General features: G+C 41.5%; 1 protein-coding gene across 4 annotated transcripts in view; it reads right to left on the bottom strand.

The window, feature by feature from the left end:
- Window positions 1-567: 567 nt before the first annotated feature.
- Ap3b1 (adaptor related protein complex 3 subunit beta 1) overlaps window positions 568-20,202 on the bottom strand; it is a 214,189-nt gene continuing 194,554 nt past the window's right edge. For 3 of the 4 annotated variants that reach the window (XM_055598376.1, XM_055598377.1, XM_055598378.1), the window contains 3 exons: window positions 19,662-19,759; window positions 14,644-14,782; window positions 568-3,811 (listed from right to left, as the gene is read on the bottom strand). In XM_055598376.1, coding sequence (XP_055454351.1) covers window positions 3,658-3,811; window positions 14,644-14,782; window positions 19,662-19,759 — 391 coding nt within the window. In that variant the 3' untranslated portion in view covers window positions 568-3,657. Of the gene's footprint in view, window positions 3,812-14,643; window positions 14,783-19,661; window positions 19,760-20,202 lie in introns of those variants that run through there. The other variant, XM_055598379.1, reaches the window with a different exon arrangement.

The raw sequence follows: 20,202 nt of genomic DNA, 5'->3' as shown, positions 1-20,202 counted from the left end.
AGGTTTACTATTAAGAGTGTAATTTTCTAAACTTCAAGTTGTTCTCTAAGACTTTCTACATCAGAGCCACTAGCAAAGACCTCTCTACCTATCCTTGTCAAACAATCTATTTTTCCAAATTCTTTCTTAATGGCCACCGCTAGCCATCTCCACCTCTAGGATCCTGTCAGGTCAGAGGCGGCTGGATCGTTAGCCTGCCCCAGCAGCAACGCCCGAATGAGAACAAGCATTGCTCTGTGAGTGCCAGTGAGGGCCTTAGAGCTCCCCTATAACCAGGCATTGTGAGGGACGTGGTGACCACAGGGCTACAGCAGAGCGACACTCCGTGACAGCATCAAGCCCTCAGGACTCACAGTCTCGGGGGTCTGCCACTTTGCTCCAGTGAGCCCCCTTTACAAGCTCTAGAGCTGGTGTGCTGGTCCTCCTGCAGGACTGCAGACGTGTGTGTGTGTGTGTGTGTGTGTGTGTGTGTGTGTGTGTGTGTGTGTGAGAGAGAGAGAGAGAGAGAGAGAGAGAGAGAGAGAGAGGGTGTTGCATATACCAGGGCAGTGGAGTTGGTTTTTGCCAGCCACCTTGTTTTTGCCTCCTCAAGCTAGCTGGCCTGCAGGTTTCCAGGTGACGGTCCCGTCCTCACCTCCCACTTCAGCACACAGGAGTGCTGGGGTATAGCTGTGTGCTGCTAGATCCTTCTACAAGTTCCAGGAACTGGAACTCAGGCTACCAGGCTTGGGAGGTGTCATTACCCATGATGGAACCAGTGCTTCTCAACCCTCCTAATGCTGCGACCCTTTAATGCAATTCCTCAATCATTTTTATTGCTACTTCATAACTCTAATTTTGCTTCTTTTACAAACTGTAATGTAAGTATCTATGTTTTCTGATGGTACTAGGAAACCCCCGGGCTAAGGAGCCTTTGACGTCTCAAAGGAGTCAAGCCCATAGGTTGAGAAACACTCCAAGCTATCTCCCCAGCTCTAACAGACTTTAAATATGGAAGCTGGCAGCCAAAAGTAACTTATTAAAAAAGGAAGTCTCACAGAAATTCTTAGTTACAAAATTATAAATACATGATTCTTTTTCAAAGATGTGACCCCTAAGAAAAATAAGAGATTTTCTACATTGTAACACGCACTTTTCCCTCTGACTGATGACAGTACCCTCCTCTCCAGAAAAGCAGCCTGATAACATCTTAAAATATTACTAAATAGCTAAGGTTCTGACGCCAGAGCAACGGGGTGCCAACGGGAATGCCGAAGGACTGCAGACCATTCAGGGGGTTCTAAGAGTCAGGACTGATACATCCATCATACAAGATCCCAGAGTAAAGAGAACATGGGCTTCCAGGGCTACATGATGAGGCGTTGCTTAGCAACAGAGATGTGTTCTGAAAAATGCTGTATCATTGTGCAAACAGTGTGTTCTTCCACAAAATAATATGGGTGTGATGTCACTGGGTGACAAAATCTTACAGGACCTCTGTTACATGTGACATGTGACCATTCTCTTTACTCTGAGTCATTGCTCTATTTAGGGAGCAGAAATTTCCGTGTTTGTTTTTTTTTTTTTTTTTTTTTTTTTTTTGGCCTGGAACTTATTGCGATCTTCTTGCCTCAGCTTTGCTGAGATTACAGGTGTATTCTGACTAAGAATAGAGAGCTTAACCACTGTGTTTACTTTCCTCATTGTAGAAGATTAAATATGTAGCTTCCCTGCACCCTGTTTGCTCTTCTTATTATGATTCAAAAGTACTTAGTTTAGATTTTAAGCGCTCATGTATACTCCAAGTTTCAATGCGGCTCCCTCCCCCCCAGCACAATTTCTTTCAAAAACCATTCTTGTTATATTGGAGTTCAGCAGTGAAGAACACATATGGTTCTTTCAGAGGACCTGAGTTTAACCCCCAGCACCCTCATCAGGTGGCTCCAGGGGGATTACATACCTCTGGCCTATGAAGATAAAATGCACCCATCCCCACATAAATACACATAACTAAAAATAACAAAAATCATTAAAAACGACTGTTGACAGGCTTGGAGGCACAAGTCCTTGCTACCTTGGAGTCTGATGTGGGAGATCACTGGAGGCCAGGAGTACCAAGCCAGCCAGTGTCAGACACAGTGAGAACATGCTTAGTACTGAAGGGGACTGAAGTGTTATCTCGATGGCACCGTCTGTGTCAGAAAGGTCACTAAAATACCTCAACTATGTAGTCCTGGCTGTCCTGGAACTCTTTATGTAGACCAGGCTGGCCCTGAACTCACAGAGATGCACCTGCTTCTGCCTCCTCAGTGCTGGAATTAAATCATGCACCAACCAGGCATGCTGCTACACATCTGTAAGGCCAACACTTGGAAGGTGGAGGCAGGAGGATGACAGGAAGCTTGAGGCCAGCCTGGTCTCTGAGGTCAGTTCCAGGCCAGCAGGGCTCATCTCAACAACAGCAATAACAAAAACAAAATATAAAAGCATTAGAAAGGTATTCTGATTTATATAGAACAATTTTAGTGAGGATGGTTACTTGCCTATATTAGCAAATGACCTATAGAAAGATGCTAACACACACACATCATACAATTTTAAATAGCACATAATCAACTGTGCACTAGTTCGTTTTATCAAAACTTAAAAAACAATCTTGGGCACCAAGATTTTTAAAAGGAACATGAATCTTGGGCTTTACTTATCAGGTGTAGCCCGGTAGTCAGCTCTCTCCTAAGGTTAAAAATGCACAAAGAGGCACCTCACGTTCCGCACACCTTCTGCTCTCTTACTGAGGCAGTCATTAGCCACAGTGCAGCGCAATTACACCATTTCCCCAGTTCAGAGAGCAGAGGGTGCTGACGCATGCCTGCCATCCTGGCTCTGAGGAGCAGAGGCGGGGGATTTCAAGTTTAAGGCCAGTGCAGCCTGCTCAGTGAAACCCATCTCAGAGACTCAAACAAAAGAGCGAAATTCAACAAGACCCTTTACCTTGTTGGGAGTAGTTTCTCTTTCATTAAGGAAGTCCCGTGATTCCCCAAAGTTGTGACCAGAAATACTTTGAATAAAGACGTTCAGCCAGTGAGGATCAGGGGAAGCAAATGCTGTTCATATGCTAGTTTATTTATCTTATTATTCAGGGGCAATTTTATGATGACAATTGTCAATAACCAATTACAATACCAGGAAGTTCAAAGAAGGGGATTTTTGCAGAGACCATTTTTTTTTTTTGCATTTAATTTAAAAAAGTATGCTATTTCCTTTTCATATACGAAGCTGAGAGGCCATTTATATGATTTCCTTGCTAATTTTTGCTTACTGCTGTAGGAAGGATGACTCCGAGTGCACTTTCAGTATCTGATTCACATCCATCATTCTCAAAAACCAGAAGGAAAATGAGGCCAAAGGTAATCAGAGGATAGAGGAAATGCCACATGGACTCAGGAGTTGAGAAAACTGACAGTAAAATATATGTTCTTTGGTTAGCAAAGCGAAGAGGGGAAGGGACTGCATACATGATAGATACACACCAGCGTTCTAAAGCAGGAGACAAGAATGTCAAGAGCATGCTCTTCCCCATGCCAGATGGAAGGGCTATTGTTGTAAATGAAAGGCAGCGGGACTAGATGCCAGGCACTTTGGTTGTGTGCCAGATTCTAAAGTCCAGATGTAAGGAGGTTACCCCTGGGACAGGACAGGCTTCAGCTCCCGCAGCAGAACAGAGCCAATCACGGTTTTCTCAGTGTTTATGATAAGTTGGGCTGTGGAGCCTTCCTTCAGTTCCACAGTAACTAGCATCAATGACCCACTGTGCACAGTTTTAGCTGCAAACCTGCAAGAAAAAAAATAAAAGAGAGACTTTTTATCCTGAGAGGGGAAGAGGAGGAGACCACATCTGTTCAAACAGGCTTAAAGCAACTCTTTTTTGTAAATGAAATTCAAAGGTTACTTACTGCTCCACACCCAAAGCAAGCACTCTTAGGGGGAAAAAAAAAAAAAAAATCAATAAACTACCCAGCCCATGCTTAGCACACGCAGGCCACCTTGGTACATTTTACAAACAGAATGAAGAAAGGAAGCCTGTTTTACTCACTAGTTTGAGTGGCAGATGCACGCTGGTATTCTCCATCATGATACACTTAGGAAACACCCATTTGCTTGTGAGCTAACATTTTACCATGCATAGGGCTGTTTCAAATATGCTGACATATTTTTATTTTTAAAACACGTTAAGAAAAGGTACCTTTTTCAAAGAGCTTGGAATTTAATTCCTCATATCTGAAAACGATTATGCAAGAAATCAGATAATTTTATGTACATTATAAAATTCTTAAGTCTCAGAGCAGTCACTTATATAAAAATATTCAGATTCAATCTCTACTGTTAACAGTAACATGAAGCAATGCCACATGACAGCCAAGCCCACCCCACACCCCCTTTAATACTCAGGACATTAGATCCTTCTTTTTGCTTTAGGATATAATAAAGGGAACTTGAAGTCTAATGTGCTATTACTAAATTCCAAGACATGAAGAACCTACTAATTACATGGACTTAAAAAGCAAAACCAGCCTTTTCACACTGCGATGGACTGAGAAACTGCTGGAGGCACAGTGCACTCTGTCAGTCCTGCTCTTCATCCTGCAAGCACAGTGGAGCTCAAGACTAGGGGAAGACAACCACCCCCTTCTACGTCTCCTTTTTTCCCCCTCATGAACCATGTTCTGTACATTTTGGGGGGAGGGAGTCTGATTGCAAGGATGACTGGAGAAAAACAAAGTTGCTGCACATGAGCTTTTGAAAACACTAACAAGTGTGGAGCAGGTTTGTGACCTGCTGTGACCCCACTTTGCAGGGCCAATCCCCTTTCCCCTCTCTGGGTGACACGTGTCTGAATCTGAGCCATCTGCCTCAATTTGCGCAACATCTTCAGCCACAATGGCACCCAGTTAGCCCTGACAACAGCTCACAATACATAAAAATAAAACTGCTGAGCTGACAGCATGCTGTGGTCTACTCAAGAGCAAACCAACTGGTCAGTGTCTCATGTCTGACAATTAGCATGGGCCTCGAACAGAGCCCACAGTGTCCTCAGGGATCTGTTTAATTACCATCAACATAAAAGAAGGAGTTTATCAGAAGACTCTCAGAAAAACTTCACTCCCGACTTAATTAAAATATTAGCCACTTAAGCAGGAAGCAGATTCTCTTTAAATGAAAAGTAATTTCTTTTTTGAGTTTTTAAAAATAACATTGAGATCTTATCTAACACGTTAGATTCTTCTTTTTAAAATTTTAACAAGCCATGTTTGGCCTAAATAGAATAATGAAAATCAGTTCTTCAACAATTAGAATAATTCAACAAAAACAACTATACTCATCGTACTTGGCTGAAAATATTGACAGCACTTTGACAACACATAGTAAAACGTTAGCTAATGGCTCATTAGCAAAGTGCATCAGCAATCTTTCTAACCATTTTCCATGTGTCTTCAAATACGCTGGGAACTTGCAGGAATTGGAGAGACAGTTCCTACAGAGAGGTGAACCATATTAGGAGTGTAAAGCACAGCCCTGTTCCTAAGGAGGTTGTTATAAGCTTCACATACGTCTGTCTGCTTTTTGTACAAACACATAAGACGTTCAGCACTCCAAGCTCCTCAGTCTCCCTCTGAGAATACCTGCCTTTCCCTCACCTCTTATCACTCCGTACAGATTCATGTATTTCTTCTAAATTAAACAAAAAATCTTTATGTACATGTGTCTGTGTAGGTGTGTGTAAATGTGTGTGTATGAACATGTGTGTGGGCCCACAGAATGCAGAAGAGGGGGTGGGGTTCCCTGTAGTTAAAGACAGTCAGTTGTGAGTTATCCAGTGTATTGCTGGGAACTGGAACACAGGACCTCTGAAGATCAGTGATCACTACTGAGCCACCTCCCCAGCCTCCTTGTCTAAGATTTAAAGGCTGCTTAGCTTTACAGGAGAAAGATATTTCTATAGTTCGCTAAACTAGTTACAAGAATACAATGACTATATTCCCATTCATCTACTCAACTTTCCCCATAGATCTGGTCACCATACTTGTAATTCATTCAACAAATATTTCAACAGTGGTCTCTATTTCTGACCATACAGTTATATGAACAACAGTCTTCTTTAGTCCCTTTATTTACTTAACATTTGTGCCTTGGGACCTCAGAGAAGACTATGCCTGAATGGGAACACAAAGCACCATTTGAGTTTCAGGGCTACAAAGCCCCAAGGCACATTTTATTTCTCTTCTATTAAAATCTTAAAGAGCTAATGTCACAATAACACCAACTAGGCAAAGACAAATGTCAGTGTGTTTACAGAGATTAAAATTAGTATCTTGGGAATGTTTTTCAAATCCTGTTACAAAAGTCCTAGTGCCTGAAAGAGCAGGAACGTGAAAGCAGAGGCGTTTGCTTAGACTGCAGTGGCGGGGTGCTAAAGCAAGCACCTTAGCAACCGAGCGCACGCTGCTGTCCCTGATGCAGGCTGCTGTGTCCAGGCAGCACACAGGCTGCAAGTTATGCTTTAGAGCAGAAACCAGGAAATCAGATGTTCCGACACACCCACTTCACAGTTCAAAACGAATGGATTTAACGGAAATGGAACATGGCATGATTACAACTGGCAAAACCACTCCCCAAAGTTACTAATTATTTAAATTCTCAACAGGCTATGTTTTAGATACATTGATGTATCTAAAACATCCATGGAAACAATACTAGTCAATAAGCAAGAGCTAGAAACCCTGATTGTAAATATATGCTAAATTGGATGGGTGACAGCAGGTCCTCAGTACTTGGTCACACCCAAGGTCCTACTGTGACATATTTTTGCAGGAGGCAGAAGTTCTGACCACTACACAATAGCTACTGTTTGTACCATGTGACTAGAGGTGGCTAAGTACTTACACAATTTCTTCTGACCCACCAAGGCAGGGGACTGACAGAGGTAAGGGCCAAGGCCCACAGATCTGGAGCCATGTACCTGGGACACAGGGCCAGTACGTGGCACAACATGAGATCACAGCAAAACATTGTGAATCCAGGTCACATACTGTCTATCAACAGATGTAAAAACACACTCAGATTTTGTTTTTAACAGTCAGATTATTTTTTTTCAATTTACTGAGCATGTGTATAACCTATCATTATGCCAGAAACATTAAGATTTTTTTTCCATTCAAAATTACATGCTTACTTTGAATATTCTGTAAGTCAAAGCATCCTTACTTAATTCTGTCATATTTTTAATCCTTGCTCAAAAAGTAAAAAATTATCCTCTACCTATTCCTTCCAAAGTTACCAGTAATGAAAAATACAAGATCTTTTTGAGTGACGCTGTTAACAGGGAGGGGATGCTGGGAGAGCGATCCAATCTGGGAACCACAAGTGAGGACAAGCGTGACAACGGGCAGAGCTGCACTGCCTGTGCCCAACGGCTCTGTGTTAGTAAGAGGACAGTGTCTGGCTGTTTTTCCTTTCATCCAAGCACCAAGCACTCACTGTTTATAATCACTGGCTGAGAAGCAAAACTGCCGGGATGTATCTGCACGCCATTCTACTAAAAGTCTTACTCGCTATCTTTAGCAATTGACCTTTAATCTTTGCTGAAAACTTCAGATTCAAGAAAAAGGCCAAATAAGCTCTTGTTGTGACCTAAGTGAGAAAAAAAAGAAGTTTTACCCTTTTAAAAAGTTATTTTGTAACTACTGTTGGAAAAAGAAAACTGGCCACATACCAACAAATTCTGAATAAATATACTGTCTGTAATTCATTTAAGTTTGTGAAACACTGGCTCTGGACCATAAATATTCTCCCCCAACCCTCACCCAAAGAAAGGAAGCACCACAGCTGAATTGTTCTAAGGAGTAAATGCAAACAGCAGAACATGAATGCAAGTATCTCTGAGAGGCTGAGCCCACCTCAGCACACCCACACACATAAGCCCCTTTCACAGAGGCAGACTGGCTGACTAACAACAGCCTGACAACATGCTTCTTCTTCTCTTGGATAGTCTTCCTGCTCTCTGATTTTTCTATTCTAAGTTCAATTTTCTCCTGCTTTCTGTTCTACTGGTTATCAGAAACTGTGACAATGGCCCACTCAGGCTAAAACTTTTTTCCCGGCTCTGTACATGAAGCCTTCAATTACTGCCTGCTGAAGCAGACCGAATCCTATTAGAAAGACGGCACACGGTGCGCTGCCCTGCCCTAGCTGTATAAAAATAATTAGTCCAAAGTTGACCAATGTGTACTGAAGTCGCGCAGTCATCACATGTAAGAAAGGCTTGAAGGAGGTCGCAAACATCAATACTAAAGCGCGCTGATTTGGAGCATTATCTTCCAAAGGACTCAAAATTGTAAATCTTTACTGCCTTGGCTTAATATAGTAGGACATTTTAAACAGATGGAGATTCTATATGTTGCAAAGAATTCTATTTCATGACTATAAAATTGTATCTCAAGTTCAGTCCACTACATTACGAATGGGAAGAAAACAATCACAGGAGATTAAAACTCAGGGTATTTATCCAAGACAAGTGCTTTAAAAACTGACCTGGAACACTGGGGATGCATGTCTCAACATGCAGGTGAAAAGCGTGAGGAGAAACGAGCTTCCATTAGAACTCAGATTCCTGGTCTAACCACGAGAGGTAGTGTAAAAATCACCCAACCCGCCAGCTCAGGGATGCGTTCTGCATACAGAAAAGCTAACACTTATGTGCCTTTCCAGAGAAAATGCAACGGCCCATCCTTCCACAGCCTTTCTGGTTTGCCTGCCTGGTGGGATGTGGGTCAAGACAGCGTTCACAAGAGAAACCAAGAGTAAAGCCAATTTTGCCCCCTTCTCACTGATCCCTGACATAACTGTCAGCCCACAATACTTTTTTCTCATCGTTATTTTTAATATGAAAACATCTGTTTATTCTTAATAAACTGCAGCATTATAGGGTATATTACATTACAAATGGAGAAATGAAACAAAAGTTAAATACAGAATGTTTTAAAGGAAAAATCAGCTATGCATTCTGGTTATGCCTGAATTATTTACACTGGCTTTCTGTGTAAAATTAACAGAGGTCTGCATTTGCTTTCAAATGAGACTCGGCTCAGAGGGCCTTAGGGTTCGAAAGCTTATTCAAAAGCAGTGCTGCCCTCTAGTGGACAGCCGCCTGTCAGTGAAAGAGGCACCGGTCACTAATGTTTTCCTAACTCTCAGTTCCGGTGGACTCAAAAATGTGTCATACTGGAGAAAAAACCCAGTCGGCTATCATTACATCAATAAATGTTTGTATAAACCTTTTTTTCAGGACAGATTAAATAAGGATTGGCAGTAGCCTCAGAACTTCTGAAATGTGTGCACAGAGACAGTATCACAGGCTAAGCCAAATTTCCTTCCATTATAACCCTCAAAGAGCACAAGGAATTTAAATCTAAAGATTCTATGAGAAAGGAAAACAATCAATAAACAAAAACAGTATCCTGGTGCCAGATGTGGTGGCTTACACCTATAATCTCAGCATTTGTGAGGCTGAGGCAAGTTCCAGGCCAATCCAGGTGATAGGCAAGGCTATAATTACAAAACAAAACAAAACAAAACAAAACAAAACAAAACAAAACAAAAAACCACAACCACACCATACCAGGCAAAAAACCAAACTGAAACCAAACAACAAGCAGACAGAACAAACCCCCATAAACCCACGTACACTATCCCAAATTTAATCAACCCAAGGATGAAAGAAAGGCAGTTATTAGGCCCCTCACCGAGAAGTGACCGTCCATGAGAGACTCATGAGGATCTCATGGTAATAGGACTTACTGGGATGAGCTTAAGGCTAGGGAAAAAAAAAAAGTGATTTGTACCTGTACTTTAGAAAGATTTAACTTTAAGCCCGAAATAAACATTAATATGTATTGATAAATCAGTGACCAAGACTGTCATGGATATACTAATTTAGAATACCTGGCTTTCTTACTAATTAGCCTCAAGAGTAAGAATAGTGTACCACTTATCCTAAGATCGATACTATCTACAAGTTGTATATGTCAACAAATTTAAAATTAAGAAAGTGTAGACAGAAGATGAACCCTAACCAATACATATGGGAAAAGGAACAGAAGCAGTGAATGTGCGATAATAAAGACAGAGGGTCTACAACCACCTAGCTGGGCAGCTAAGCACCGAAGACTCATGGCAGCACCAACGTCTGCCTGCACCCAAATATCACATTTCCCAGTTTATGGCCACTGGATAAACCTGCTGTCCAGGACATGACAAGAAAAGACCTAGATATATAATAGTGATGCAATTGTTGGAACTGTGAACCTGGTGGCGATGCGGAAGACTGCTTTACAGGCCTGGCTGCAGCTAATGGGGGTCTCACAAAAGAGCCTGTAGAACTGCTCAGCTGGGGCTACGGGCAGCTTGAGTGGCAGAGCCCAGCTTGATACCGCTAGCATGTGTGCAGCCTGGATCCCATATGCACTTCACCCTCTAGTGTCCCTTGCTGACTGACCTCGGTTTGAAAAGAATCATAAACAGTGGAAAATATAGTAGTTTTACGTATGTCATATAGCGCTCCTTAACTAGGTAACCCAGGGCCACCCCAAGCTGTGGACTTGGGAACATACATGCAGATCCCAGGCTGGTCCCTGCCATGCTGAGTTCTCACACAAGTTCCAGGCGAATGAGTGCCCGTCCCACAACCTCCCAGCTAGTTCTTTTCAGAGAAAATCTTTAGAGATTGGGGCATTACAGATGGACATTTGGGTTTGGGTACAGTATCACTTATCTGCAGTCCAGCTGAGCAATGGCACCTCAGGCCTAACATTGCCCACAGAAGCCTTCCTTAGAAACACTGGACACGAGTAATACTGGCCATCCTGCCTCACACAGACTCACACAGACATGGATTACCTTTGTAGCTCTGACTTAAGATTCCTACAATGCACAGTGTACCTCATACAGTTTACAAGAGGAAAGAAAGCTACTCCACTACATTTTTAGTAGATGTTAGCAGTATTAGCAGAACTTCTCATTCCTGCGCTGTCCATTCCTAAGTGTAATTGTAACATGGAAAGCAGAGGCTAGAACACTGGCTGGCCACTCACTAAGATGGCTGAGAAGGCTCTTCTCCCAGAACCTTTCCTAACAGCAGTAAGGAAGACGGAGTTGTCAGATGGTCCATGGTACACAGGCTTCCTGGTTCTACCAGCTGTTCAGGAAAATCCTGTTTAAATACCACACAATCTAAAGGTGGGTACACTTCCTCAGTTGATCTTCAAAAGTATTAAGTACTTAGGAGATGTCGTTGAAGTAAGTTCTGTAAAACCCATACAACTTATACTTGTCCTTCTCCCGCCCCTCCTTCTTTTCTCACTACTGGAGAACGAGCCTTGGGCAGCATGAATCCCCAGCAAGTGCTCTGACTCAGCTGCATTCCCAGCCTGTGCTTTGCTTTCTATTTATAGAGTCAGTCTCACACTAGACTGTCCAGGCTGATCTGGAACTCACTCATAAGCCGAGGCAGGCCTTGAACTTCCTAGCCCTTAGTCTCAGCCCCTGCGTAGCTGCGCACAAGTCTACGTTAGCAGGGCCAGCTACCTCTTTCTTAGTGAGGGTATTACTGTGGAAATGACAGGTCCTTGCTCAATGAAATCTCCCGCTTCATACTGTTGCACACCCTTATAAATTCACTGAGGTTTACTCTTCTTAGGAACTCTTACACATTTTAAAAACTGGTACTTAAACACAAAAATATTCAAATTTGGGGGAGCTGTAGGACTAGACTATTTCAAAGCAAGGCAATGAGAATTTTATTCATTGATTGGTTAGGAAGATACAATGACACTGTTTAAAATCCTGTAAGAAAGAAACAATATTGAAAATTAAGGAGAACATATGCCATTTTGTTATATAACAAAATTTACTGTCTTCAGTACTAACAGTCAAATGCTTTCCATGCTTGGTATTTTAAAAATAATAAATTATTGTTTAGAAATGTTAGAGTGGGATTGGTCTGGGTCTTTCATAAACTCAAAAAAGCTCTTGGAGAAAAGTATGGGAGTCATTTAAAGCCTTGTAGGATTTCAATGGCATCAGCAGATGATGTCTAGGCTTAGAGAAAAGAACGACATCCCATGGGGTAATAGAACAAACACTACAGTCTTGATGAAACACGGCTCAAAAATGAGTAAACTGTCAACTTACATTATCAAACTGTAATCAGCAACTGTTACTTCTTTTAAGGGAAATTAAGAAAAACATTGGTATAGGTTTTATAAACCACTGAAAGAATGGCAATGTTAGGTGATTAGCAAAATACATTCAATCAATTTGATTGGAAAAAATACAATGATGAGGTGCTTATGGCATGAAAGGCTTAAAAATATTTAGGGCATTATATAACTTTTTTTTTTTGCAACACATGAAACATTTTTTTGGTGTAGTAGACCTGAGAGACAAGTTAGGACAGCACAGTTTATTAAGTCTACACAGACATTTTGCTCCCTTTGACTCTCCTCTCCCAGGCTGCAGAGCCCAAAGCCAGGCTATTAATGATGCAGCGAAACAGAAAAGCACCATGAGATCCTGGTACATGAGGTCGGAGCATATTAAGGCTGAGTGCTATATCTGCACTAAAGTCACATGTAAGTGGCTCTGAGTTATCTGCCTCCTTTGCATTAGCAATAATAATAATGGAGCACTGACTGTGGTTTTTAATTAAAGTCATTTGACCAGGCAGGAGGCTGCAAACCTTCAGGGCAGGTTCAGGAAATTTCTGATAATCAAAATTATAAAGCTCGCTTTTGGATCTCAGACCTGTCCTGGCAATCCAGTCCACTTCCATTCCTAGGCATGACTTTTTCTTCTGTAATAAACTGTCTATTTCTGTCAGTAGTGGGAGAAAAAAAAAAAAACAACCAAACAAAAACAAAAAAACCTTTGTTGCTCTTCCATCTTAAATAAGTAACATACATTTCCTATTATTTGGATTAATTTAAGAAGGTAATTTTAATTCTTTACATCTCAGAAATAAAAGTCTGCAGACCAACTCTTGTTTTCCAAAGAGAAAGGAGCACAACCTAACAAGTCAAACACAGAAAGTAAAGCAGAGGTCAGGCAAGAGCGACAACCATCCTGTCTCCTGCTCATACTGGGGGTGCTGAAGCCCACAGTGCGCTGAGGCTCTCGAACGGACAGAACACTCCCCAATGAGCCAGAAGGTAAACCTGACAATGGCATTGTTGAGTTTTCATGTTTCCAGGAAGTCATAAATATTAGAGAAAACCCACGGGAAAGCAAAAGGAAGTAGTCCGGCTGAGACAGCTCAATGGGGAGAGCCTGCTTGTACAAGAGGGAGAACAGGGGAATCAGACAGAAAAACTCAGAACCAAGACTCCCTTTCTCTCCTGTCGAACATTACTTGACAGACGGTGGAGTTTGCATTTTGGTGCCGGAGTGATGACTTTTCTTCCATTTGCTTACTTTAATCCCCACCCTCCCTGAGATGGACACACTTTCTTACAAATTAAGACGGTAAACCTCAGTGTTCCAGACCAATTTACCTAACATTCCATCCCCTTGAATTGCTGTAAACAAACATAAAAATAAAGCACATGTGTTTTCTGAGTAGCACACACACTGGATTCTGTCCCACAGAGCACAGAGCAATCAGGCAGCTGCCGAGAGCAGGCCTGCATTCTTCTGTAGCTGTCACGGGATTTTAGTTCAGCCCCTGCTTTAGCTTTCTCCCCATTTCTAAGTAAGTGGCAAAGGTAAGCCCATAAGGAAAATGCATAACCTGCCTCAGACAGCAGGTCTACACAGCCAAACCACCTATGGCCTGCTTCACACAGAGCCTCTTCTGCTTCTGCACCACTAAAGAAGACAAGCAAAACACAATAGGCCTGATGCACTGCCTTTTGAGCCCAGATTTACTTCTGTAACTGGTGACTATATGAGAAGGAACAGAGCAAATACAGCATGCAGATATCTGCATGGCAAAAGTGTGCCATGATGCAGCTTGTGATCACTCCTTTGAGCTCACAAAGGCCTCTTGAAAACATGCAGGTAAGCGGCGATTCTTCCTATCCTTCACTTAAAGGTGCAGGTATCATCAGGATAGTATAAACAAGCCACCCTTGCCACTGTCTCTCAGGACCTGGGACCTGAGTGCTGGGCTTTATGGGGGATAGGAGGTGCTCGGGGTGAGCACAGAAGCTGCACACAGACTGCTGGCTACCTAGCAGCCCTTTATAAACCGGAAGCACCCTGAGGGAAGAGCCTGCAGGGAAGGCTGAATCTGAGGTGCCCGGTGCCCCAGTCTACTGTTAGAGCAAAGTTCCCTAGAAACCCAAATCTAGAAAGATACGGTGAATTCTTAACCGCCTCCTAAGAGGTATCTTAAGAAATGTTATTGTAAATCATAGCTGTTGTTGGAATATCCTTTAGAAGCAGCCATGCTAGCATCAGGAGGGTGCTGTGACAGGGGATGTGGCTGTGCCTCAAACCCACAATCAAGCAGACCACCAGAGCATGTGGTTCTTACTGCCAAAGTTCACAATGGGTTAAAGTTAGGCTTGTGAATACACGAGTTCTCCCCACACCACAGATCAGTAGGCCCACCTGTGTATGTTATCTTGGCCGGAAGGCACTGCACCGACATTGGCAACATTTACAACCTTCTGGAGGATCATGGACGGGGTAAAGTTCTGCGGTGCAGCGATGACTGTAGCCGAAGTCTCATTCATTCCGGTGAGCATTCCTGTAACAGCAAAGGAGGCTCCATTCAGCTGGCCTTGTTGAAAAAGGGATCTGAACAGCTCTAAGCTTACAAACTTTAAAATTTTTCAATGAAAGGGATAGATACTACTTTAGAATTTAGTGTATTAAGTACATAAAATTAGAATGATACCAGTGTTTCGAAGATAAAAAATCTTTACTATGTAGGAAAATACCTAAGATGCTGAAAAACAAACAAACAAACAAACAAACAAACAAACAAACAGAGCATTCTTTATAAATCTGACTTTAACTAGCACAGGATGGAACCTAAGAACTCTAAATAAAATTAACCAGGGTCATATAAACTGCTTTGCTCTTACGTGGCTATATACTTACTTCTTAATATCATTAGCTATTTATCCTGTTCCTTCCAAGATTAGCCCCAGCAGTGGTACCTGATGAGTGGCTTCCAAGTGACAGCTCTGTGATGGCAGCAATGACTAGAAGTCATTCAACAGTCAATGCACTTCTAGAACACTGATGCTCTAAGCTACATTCAACAATAAAGCCATTTGTCTGGTGAACAGAACTAGAGCCAAAGACACAAATGGGAATTTTTGAAGCGAGAAGTTTGACAATAGGAAAAATGTAAATCACAAAATTCTAAATTCCAGGGCATTTCAAATAATAGCAGAAAAGAAACTAAGTGAAGCCAAATTATAAACAAACCCCACAGTGAACAACAGGCAAACCATTAACATCAGAGCTGATTGTGGAAATATTTAGACAACAAACACAGTAATATACCAAACTTGGAAAATACTGAAATTTAGTACCTGGGCTAAAAACCAAAATAATGTCAGTAAAAAAGCCACCCATTTGCATCTGTGATGTTAAGTGATGAGCACTAATGGTGTCTATTAAACACAACTTCGAGACATTTTAGGACAATTTATAAAAAAGGTAGATAATTTATGAAAATGGTAAATTCTGATTTTATGTTTTCAAAAAACATACACAGTCCTTCTTATTTAACCTTCAAGCCTATATGCACTTTAGTTATTTACTGCAGAGGAAATCTGAACAATTCAAAAGCCCCCTGATCAACGGTAGAACGACACTACAGGCTAACAACACTGCAAAAGCCCTGTTCCTATCCTAAAAACCAGAGCCATCTACAGCCAACAAGGAGCGCGCTTAGTAACCACTTTCAAGCCCCAGGAACACTATGTTCTGTCTTAGGCCGGTTAACTTGAGCATTAGGCAGAAGAAGCCTTAACAAGTACACAAGCGGCCAAACTGCTTTTAAGTGAAGCACAGAGGCTGACATAAGACTGCCAGGAGATGTGTGTGCTCATTTAGGATTTAAACCGTCTCCATTAAGCTCTATTGAAGAGCAACCGCTGAATAAATGAATGCAACTATGTTTATGTTAAAAGCCTGTTTCCCGCAGCATGTAATTAAAGGAAATGCTGCACAAAGCCAGTACTTTTGTCAAGCTCCTGTAAATGGAAAGATGGATAGCACTCAGAGAAGTGAATGCATTGCTTCATATTTAACCTTAACACTCTTGTCATTAATGGTTTGTCTAACTTGTTCTATAAAAGACAAGGTACTGCTCCATTGAAGTAAAATTAAAAAAATCAACTAAACCATGCTTTTCAGAACAGAAGATTCATTATCGTCAGCTAATGTATTGGCATAAAGCAAAGTAACATCCTATCGAGGAAGGCACACGTTCAATCTGCCTTTCCACCCCCCTTTATTTTTAACTCATGCTGTTTTATTGTTATAGGCAATTTGTACCACTCAGCATGACAGTGTAAACTGAATCAAGATTAATTTACATGCAAAAGCACACTTAGGAGAGCAGCATGGTAAGCAAATGTATTGTCTCGATTGCTGAGGTGGAAAGGAACCTGGAAAGGGAAAGGTACTCTAATTAAGGGGCATCAAATATGATTGCTTGTGGTAGTTAAGGGCCAGAAAATAGCGAATGTCTGACCATTTAAGGAATTAGCATCTTGCGAGCTAGGAACCCATAAGATGGATGCATAAATCACAATAAAATTAGGCAAGCATTCTAGGTTCCTTAAACCAGAGGTTTTGCTTAATGAAAACATATCAGGTATTCTTGAATTAACAAGAAAAAAAAAAGTACCATGGTGATCATTAATGTTTGCCCACACATATATACGAGTAAAGATGCAGGGAGTACTCTGAAGCTGTCTGAGGGAAAGGCTGTGCTTCACTGTAACCTAACAACATTTTGTTCAAGCTATCAGACAAGACTTAATTTAGGCTCATTGAATGTAATTAATAGCTAAAATGAAAACCATGACATGCAATGAAATCTTACTTAAAAAGATTTTTCTAAATTTTAGATTTGCAGTTTAAGTGGCAGGAGGAGAATGATGGAAAGCAGGCAGCCTGGAATAAACCACTGGCCTGAGGCTTCTGAAATGAATACTGTCTGAAGAAACTAAATTCATTTTCCAGTACACTTTATAGTATTCAATGGCTCTCACACATAGCCCATTAACTAACTGTAATGCTCCAAACTCGGAACAAATAAATCACACTTCAGTGAAAGCTCAATAATATGAATACTCTAGCACTTTCAATACACAGGACAGCCGAATCTGACTGAGGACCTGGCCCCCACTTCTGTCATTCTGACCATGGATATTCCGCAACTTAGAGAAAGCAACAGATCTAGGACTATACTTAAAATAAAGCTTTAGTTTTAAGACATATGAATGTAGCATGTCTGCTAAGACACTTCTAATACTGTACATACTTTCCAGTTTTGGAATAAAATAAAAAATACTTTCGTTCAAGTAAAATGGAACCAAATTCTTCCTGTTTCTTCTTCATAATTTTTCAATGTACTTTTTGAGTCTTAAAATATATGTCCTGTGAAATGAGATACTAATTATGTTATTTGTATTTATCAAAATAGAAACAGGTTTTAAAGCTAGTGTGTAGCACATATACACACTTCTTCAACTGAATTGCATCTCACCTTCTACAACTTTACACTGACAAAATACAAATAAGTGATTTTTCATTTTGGTTTAGGATATCTCACTAGCAAGCCATTTTAAGGGGTCTTCTGTGAGAGGTCAGATCCTTTCCTGGAGCAGTTTCACAAATCCGAGTGTGAAGTTATATGGATTGAGACTTCCATTACCACACCCGCTGAAACCGGTAACTAAAAAGATGGTACTAAGAAAGCCAGTGGTAAATCTGCCAGCATCAAGTCCCACATCAAAGGATGAATTCAGGAAGACAGAGAGAATGATACAGAAATGCCAAGAGACCTTCGAGGATTTACAAATACTTCATATAAACACATTTTCAAATAGCTTTATTCAGAGTAGCCTTTCTGCTCTATTAAACATAGCAAACAGCTGCCAGATTTATTCAGACAAATAATCAACAACCATAGGAGTAAAATGGCAGAAGAAAAAGGAATTTTGGCAACAAGCCCACAGAGGACAGCGGCTATTCTCCACGTGAGCCTCTCTTGTGCACTTGTGGTTCTGTATGGCTAGTCAGCGAAAAATCCCTCAGTCACAGCAGAGTACAAAACATCTGATGAAAATCACAAGTATTCTAAACAGAAGCTGAAGAAGAGCAAGGGCATGCAGTAATCTGTGCAGCTCAAGCTGCACCCCAAAAGCAGGATATCCCCTGCAATCGGCGCCTTCCTTCCTGGAGCGCCACTCACCTTGGTTTGCTGAGCAGATGTAAAGCAGAGAGGCAGGCTTTAGCCAGCAAAGGGCAGAATAGCAAACACGAGAATCAATTTGTTTGTCATTGGAAAAAGAAAGCCACAAAGACAATTTCTTCTACAGCAATACTCAACTTTTAGAAAGACAAATGCAAAGTTGAATTTAGTTATTCCTTTTTAAAAAGCACTTGGCAAGGCCTGCGGGGTGGGGGCGGGGGCAGATTCTACACTGACTGTGTTGTCTGAGGTCTCCATGGTGGGATGCTTTGAACAGGTCTCTGATCCCACAGACAGTCAGGGCTGATGTGAAATAAACACTCGACAAGACAATCACCCAGTGCCAGTAAGCACAGCCTCTTCATAACTGGGGAGTTCTGTGTGTGCAGTAATTCCTGGAAGATGGATGGAACTGACTGGATGGCTTCCACATAAAAGGATCTTTGAATATGCCCTCCAAAGGGAAAACTTCTTTAGGCTCACATAAACTTTTACACATTGCTGATAACAGCCTTTAAATAAACCCTCCCATTATGAACACTGTTCTTAAACATATAAAATCCACACATAAAAGGCCCCTCACTTTTATTAGAAAGCATGTTTGAGTCTGAGTAAGAACAATATTAGCAGCTGCATTCTGCTGCATATTTTCTTTGGTGTGTATTTAAAATCTTTCAGAGCTGGTTTCGTCAAAGTATTTCTTTAATAGAATCTGATCAAAAGAAAATAGAGGTATTTCACTAGTACAATTATGGCTTTATTCTGAAGGGCAAAGTGTGTTACTGAGAATCTGGAAAAACACATTCAGAGGAGAGGGAAACCAGCCTTATAACAGCCCAGACAAATGCAGACATAAGGCTAACAGTGGCGCAACATCAATGAGGCTCCAATTCCTGGAACTCAACACACGTGAGCATAGTGTGGGGCTAAAAACAACTCTCAGAATTAACAACTGATTAAGGATCAGTCTGTTATTTTAAAGACGTAGTAACTCATTTCCCAGGCTGCCAGGAATACACATAGACATGTACTTTTAAAGTATGAGTGCACACTTTAGAAAAAAATGGCAAGAGTGTGCAAAGGACTGTCAATGGCTAGGTAGAAGTGGAACTCCTAGGGCGGGTTGGAAGCACAGGTGTATACTGTTTAGTACAGAACTTCCTAGCAAACTGTGGTCACCTCTCACCTTGCTCCTTCTTGAAGTCCTTCTCTGACATGGCCACAGGTAAAAGTAGTTCCCCAACAGGTGGCTGGATGCTCACGTTGAAGCAATCATCCTTGGTGCTAAAAAAAAAAAGACCAAATGGTTAAAAAAAAGAATTGTACTTTTAAACAGTGTACAGTTTAACAGGAAACAGTTAAACTTGCACTTCTGATCCTCCCGCTTCGGCCTCCAGGATGGTGCACTCCAGCTTGCACTACCATGTTCACTTTACGCACTACTGAAGAGAGCCCAAGGCTTCCCAATATGAGGCAAGCACTCCACACAGTGAGCTACATCCCCAGACCCTCAGCACTTTACTCTTCAGTCTGTTTCATAGTGCGAGACAGGGTCTTATGTAATCCAGATTGGCCTTCAATGTCTGATACTCCTACCTCTACCTCCAAAGTTCAGAGATTGTGGGTTCCTGCCACCATATCTGGCTTTTGTTATTTATCTACTGGGTTTAAGCTGTGAGTGCAGGTGCACTTGTGCACATATATGCCAAAGTGTGGAGGTCACAGGA

The sequence above is a fragment of the Psammomys obesus genome, unplaced genomic scaffold, assembly GCF_907164565.1.
Source record: "Psammomys obesus unplaced genomic scaffold, mPsaObe1.curated_primary_1811, whole genome shotgun sequence".
In the NCBI taxonomy this organism is placed as follows: Eukaryota; Metazoa; Chordata; class Mammalia; order Rodentia; family Muridae; genus Psammomys; species Psammomys obesus.
Note: the sequence above shows the minus strand (reverse complement) of the source record. Positions and strands in the feature narration are given on the sequence as shown.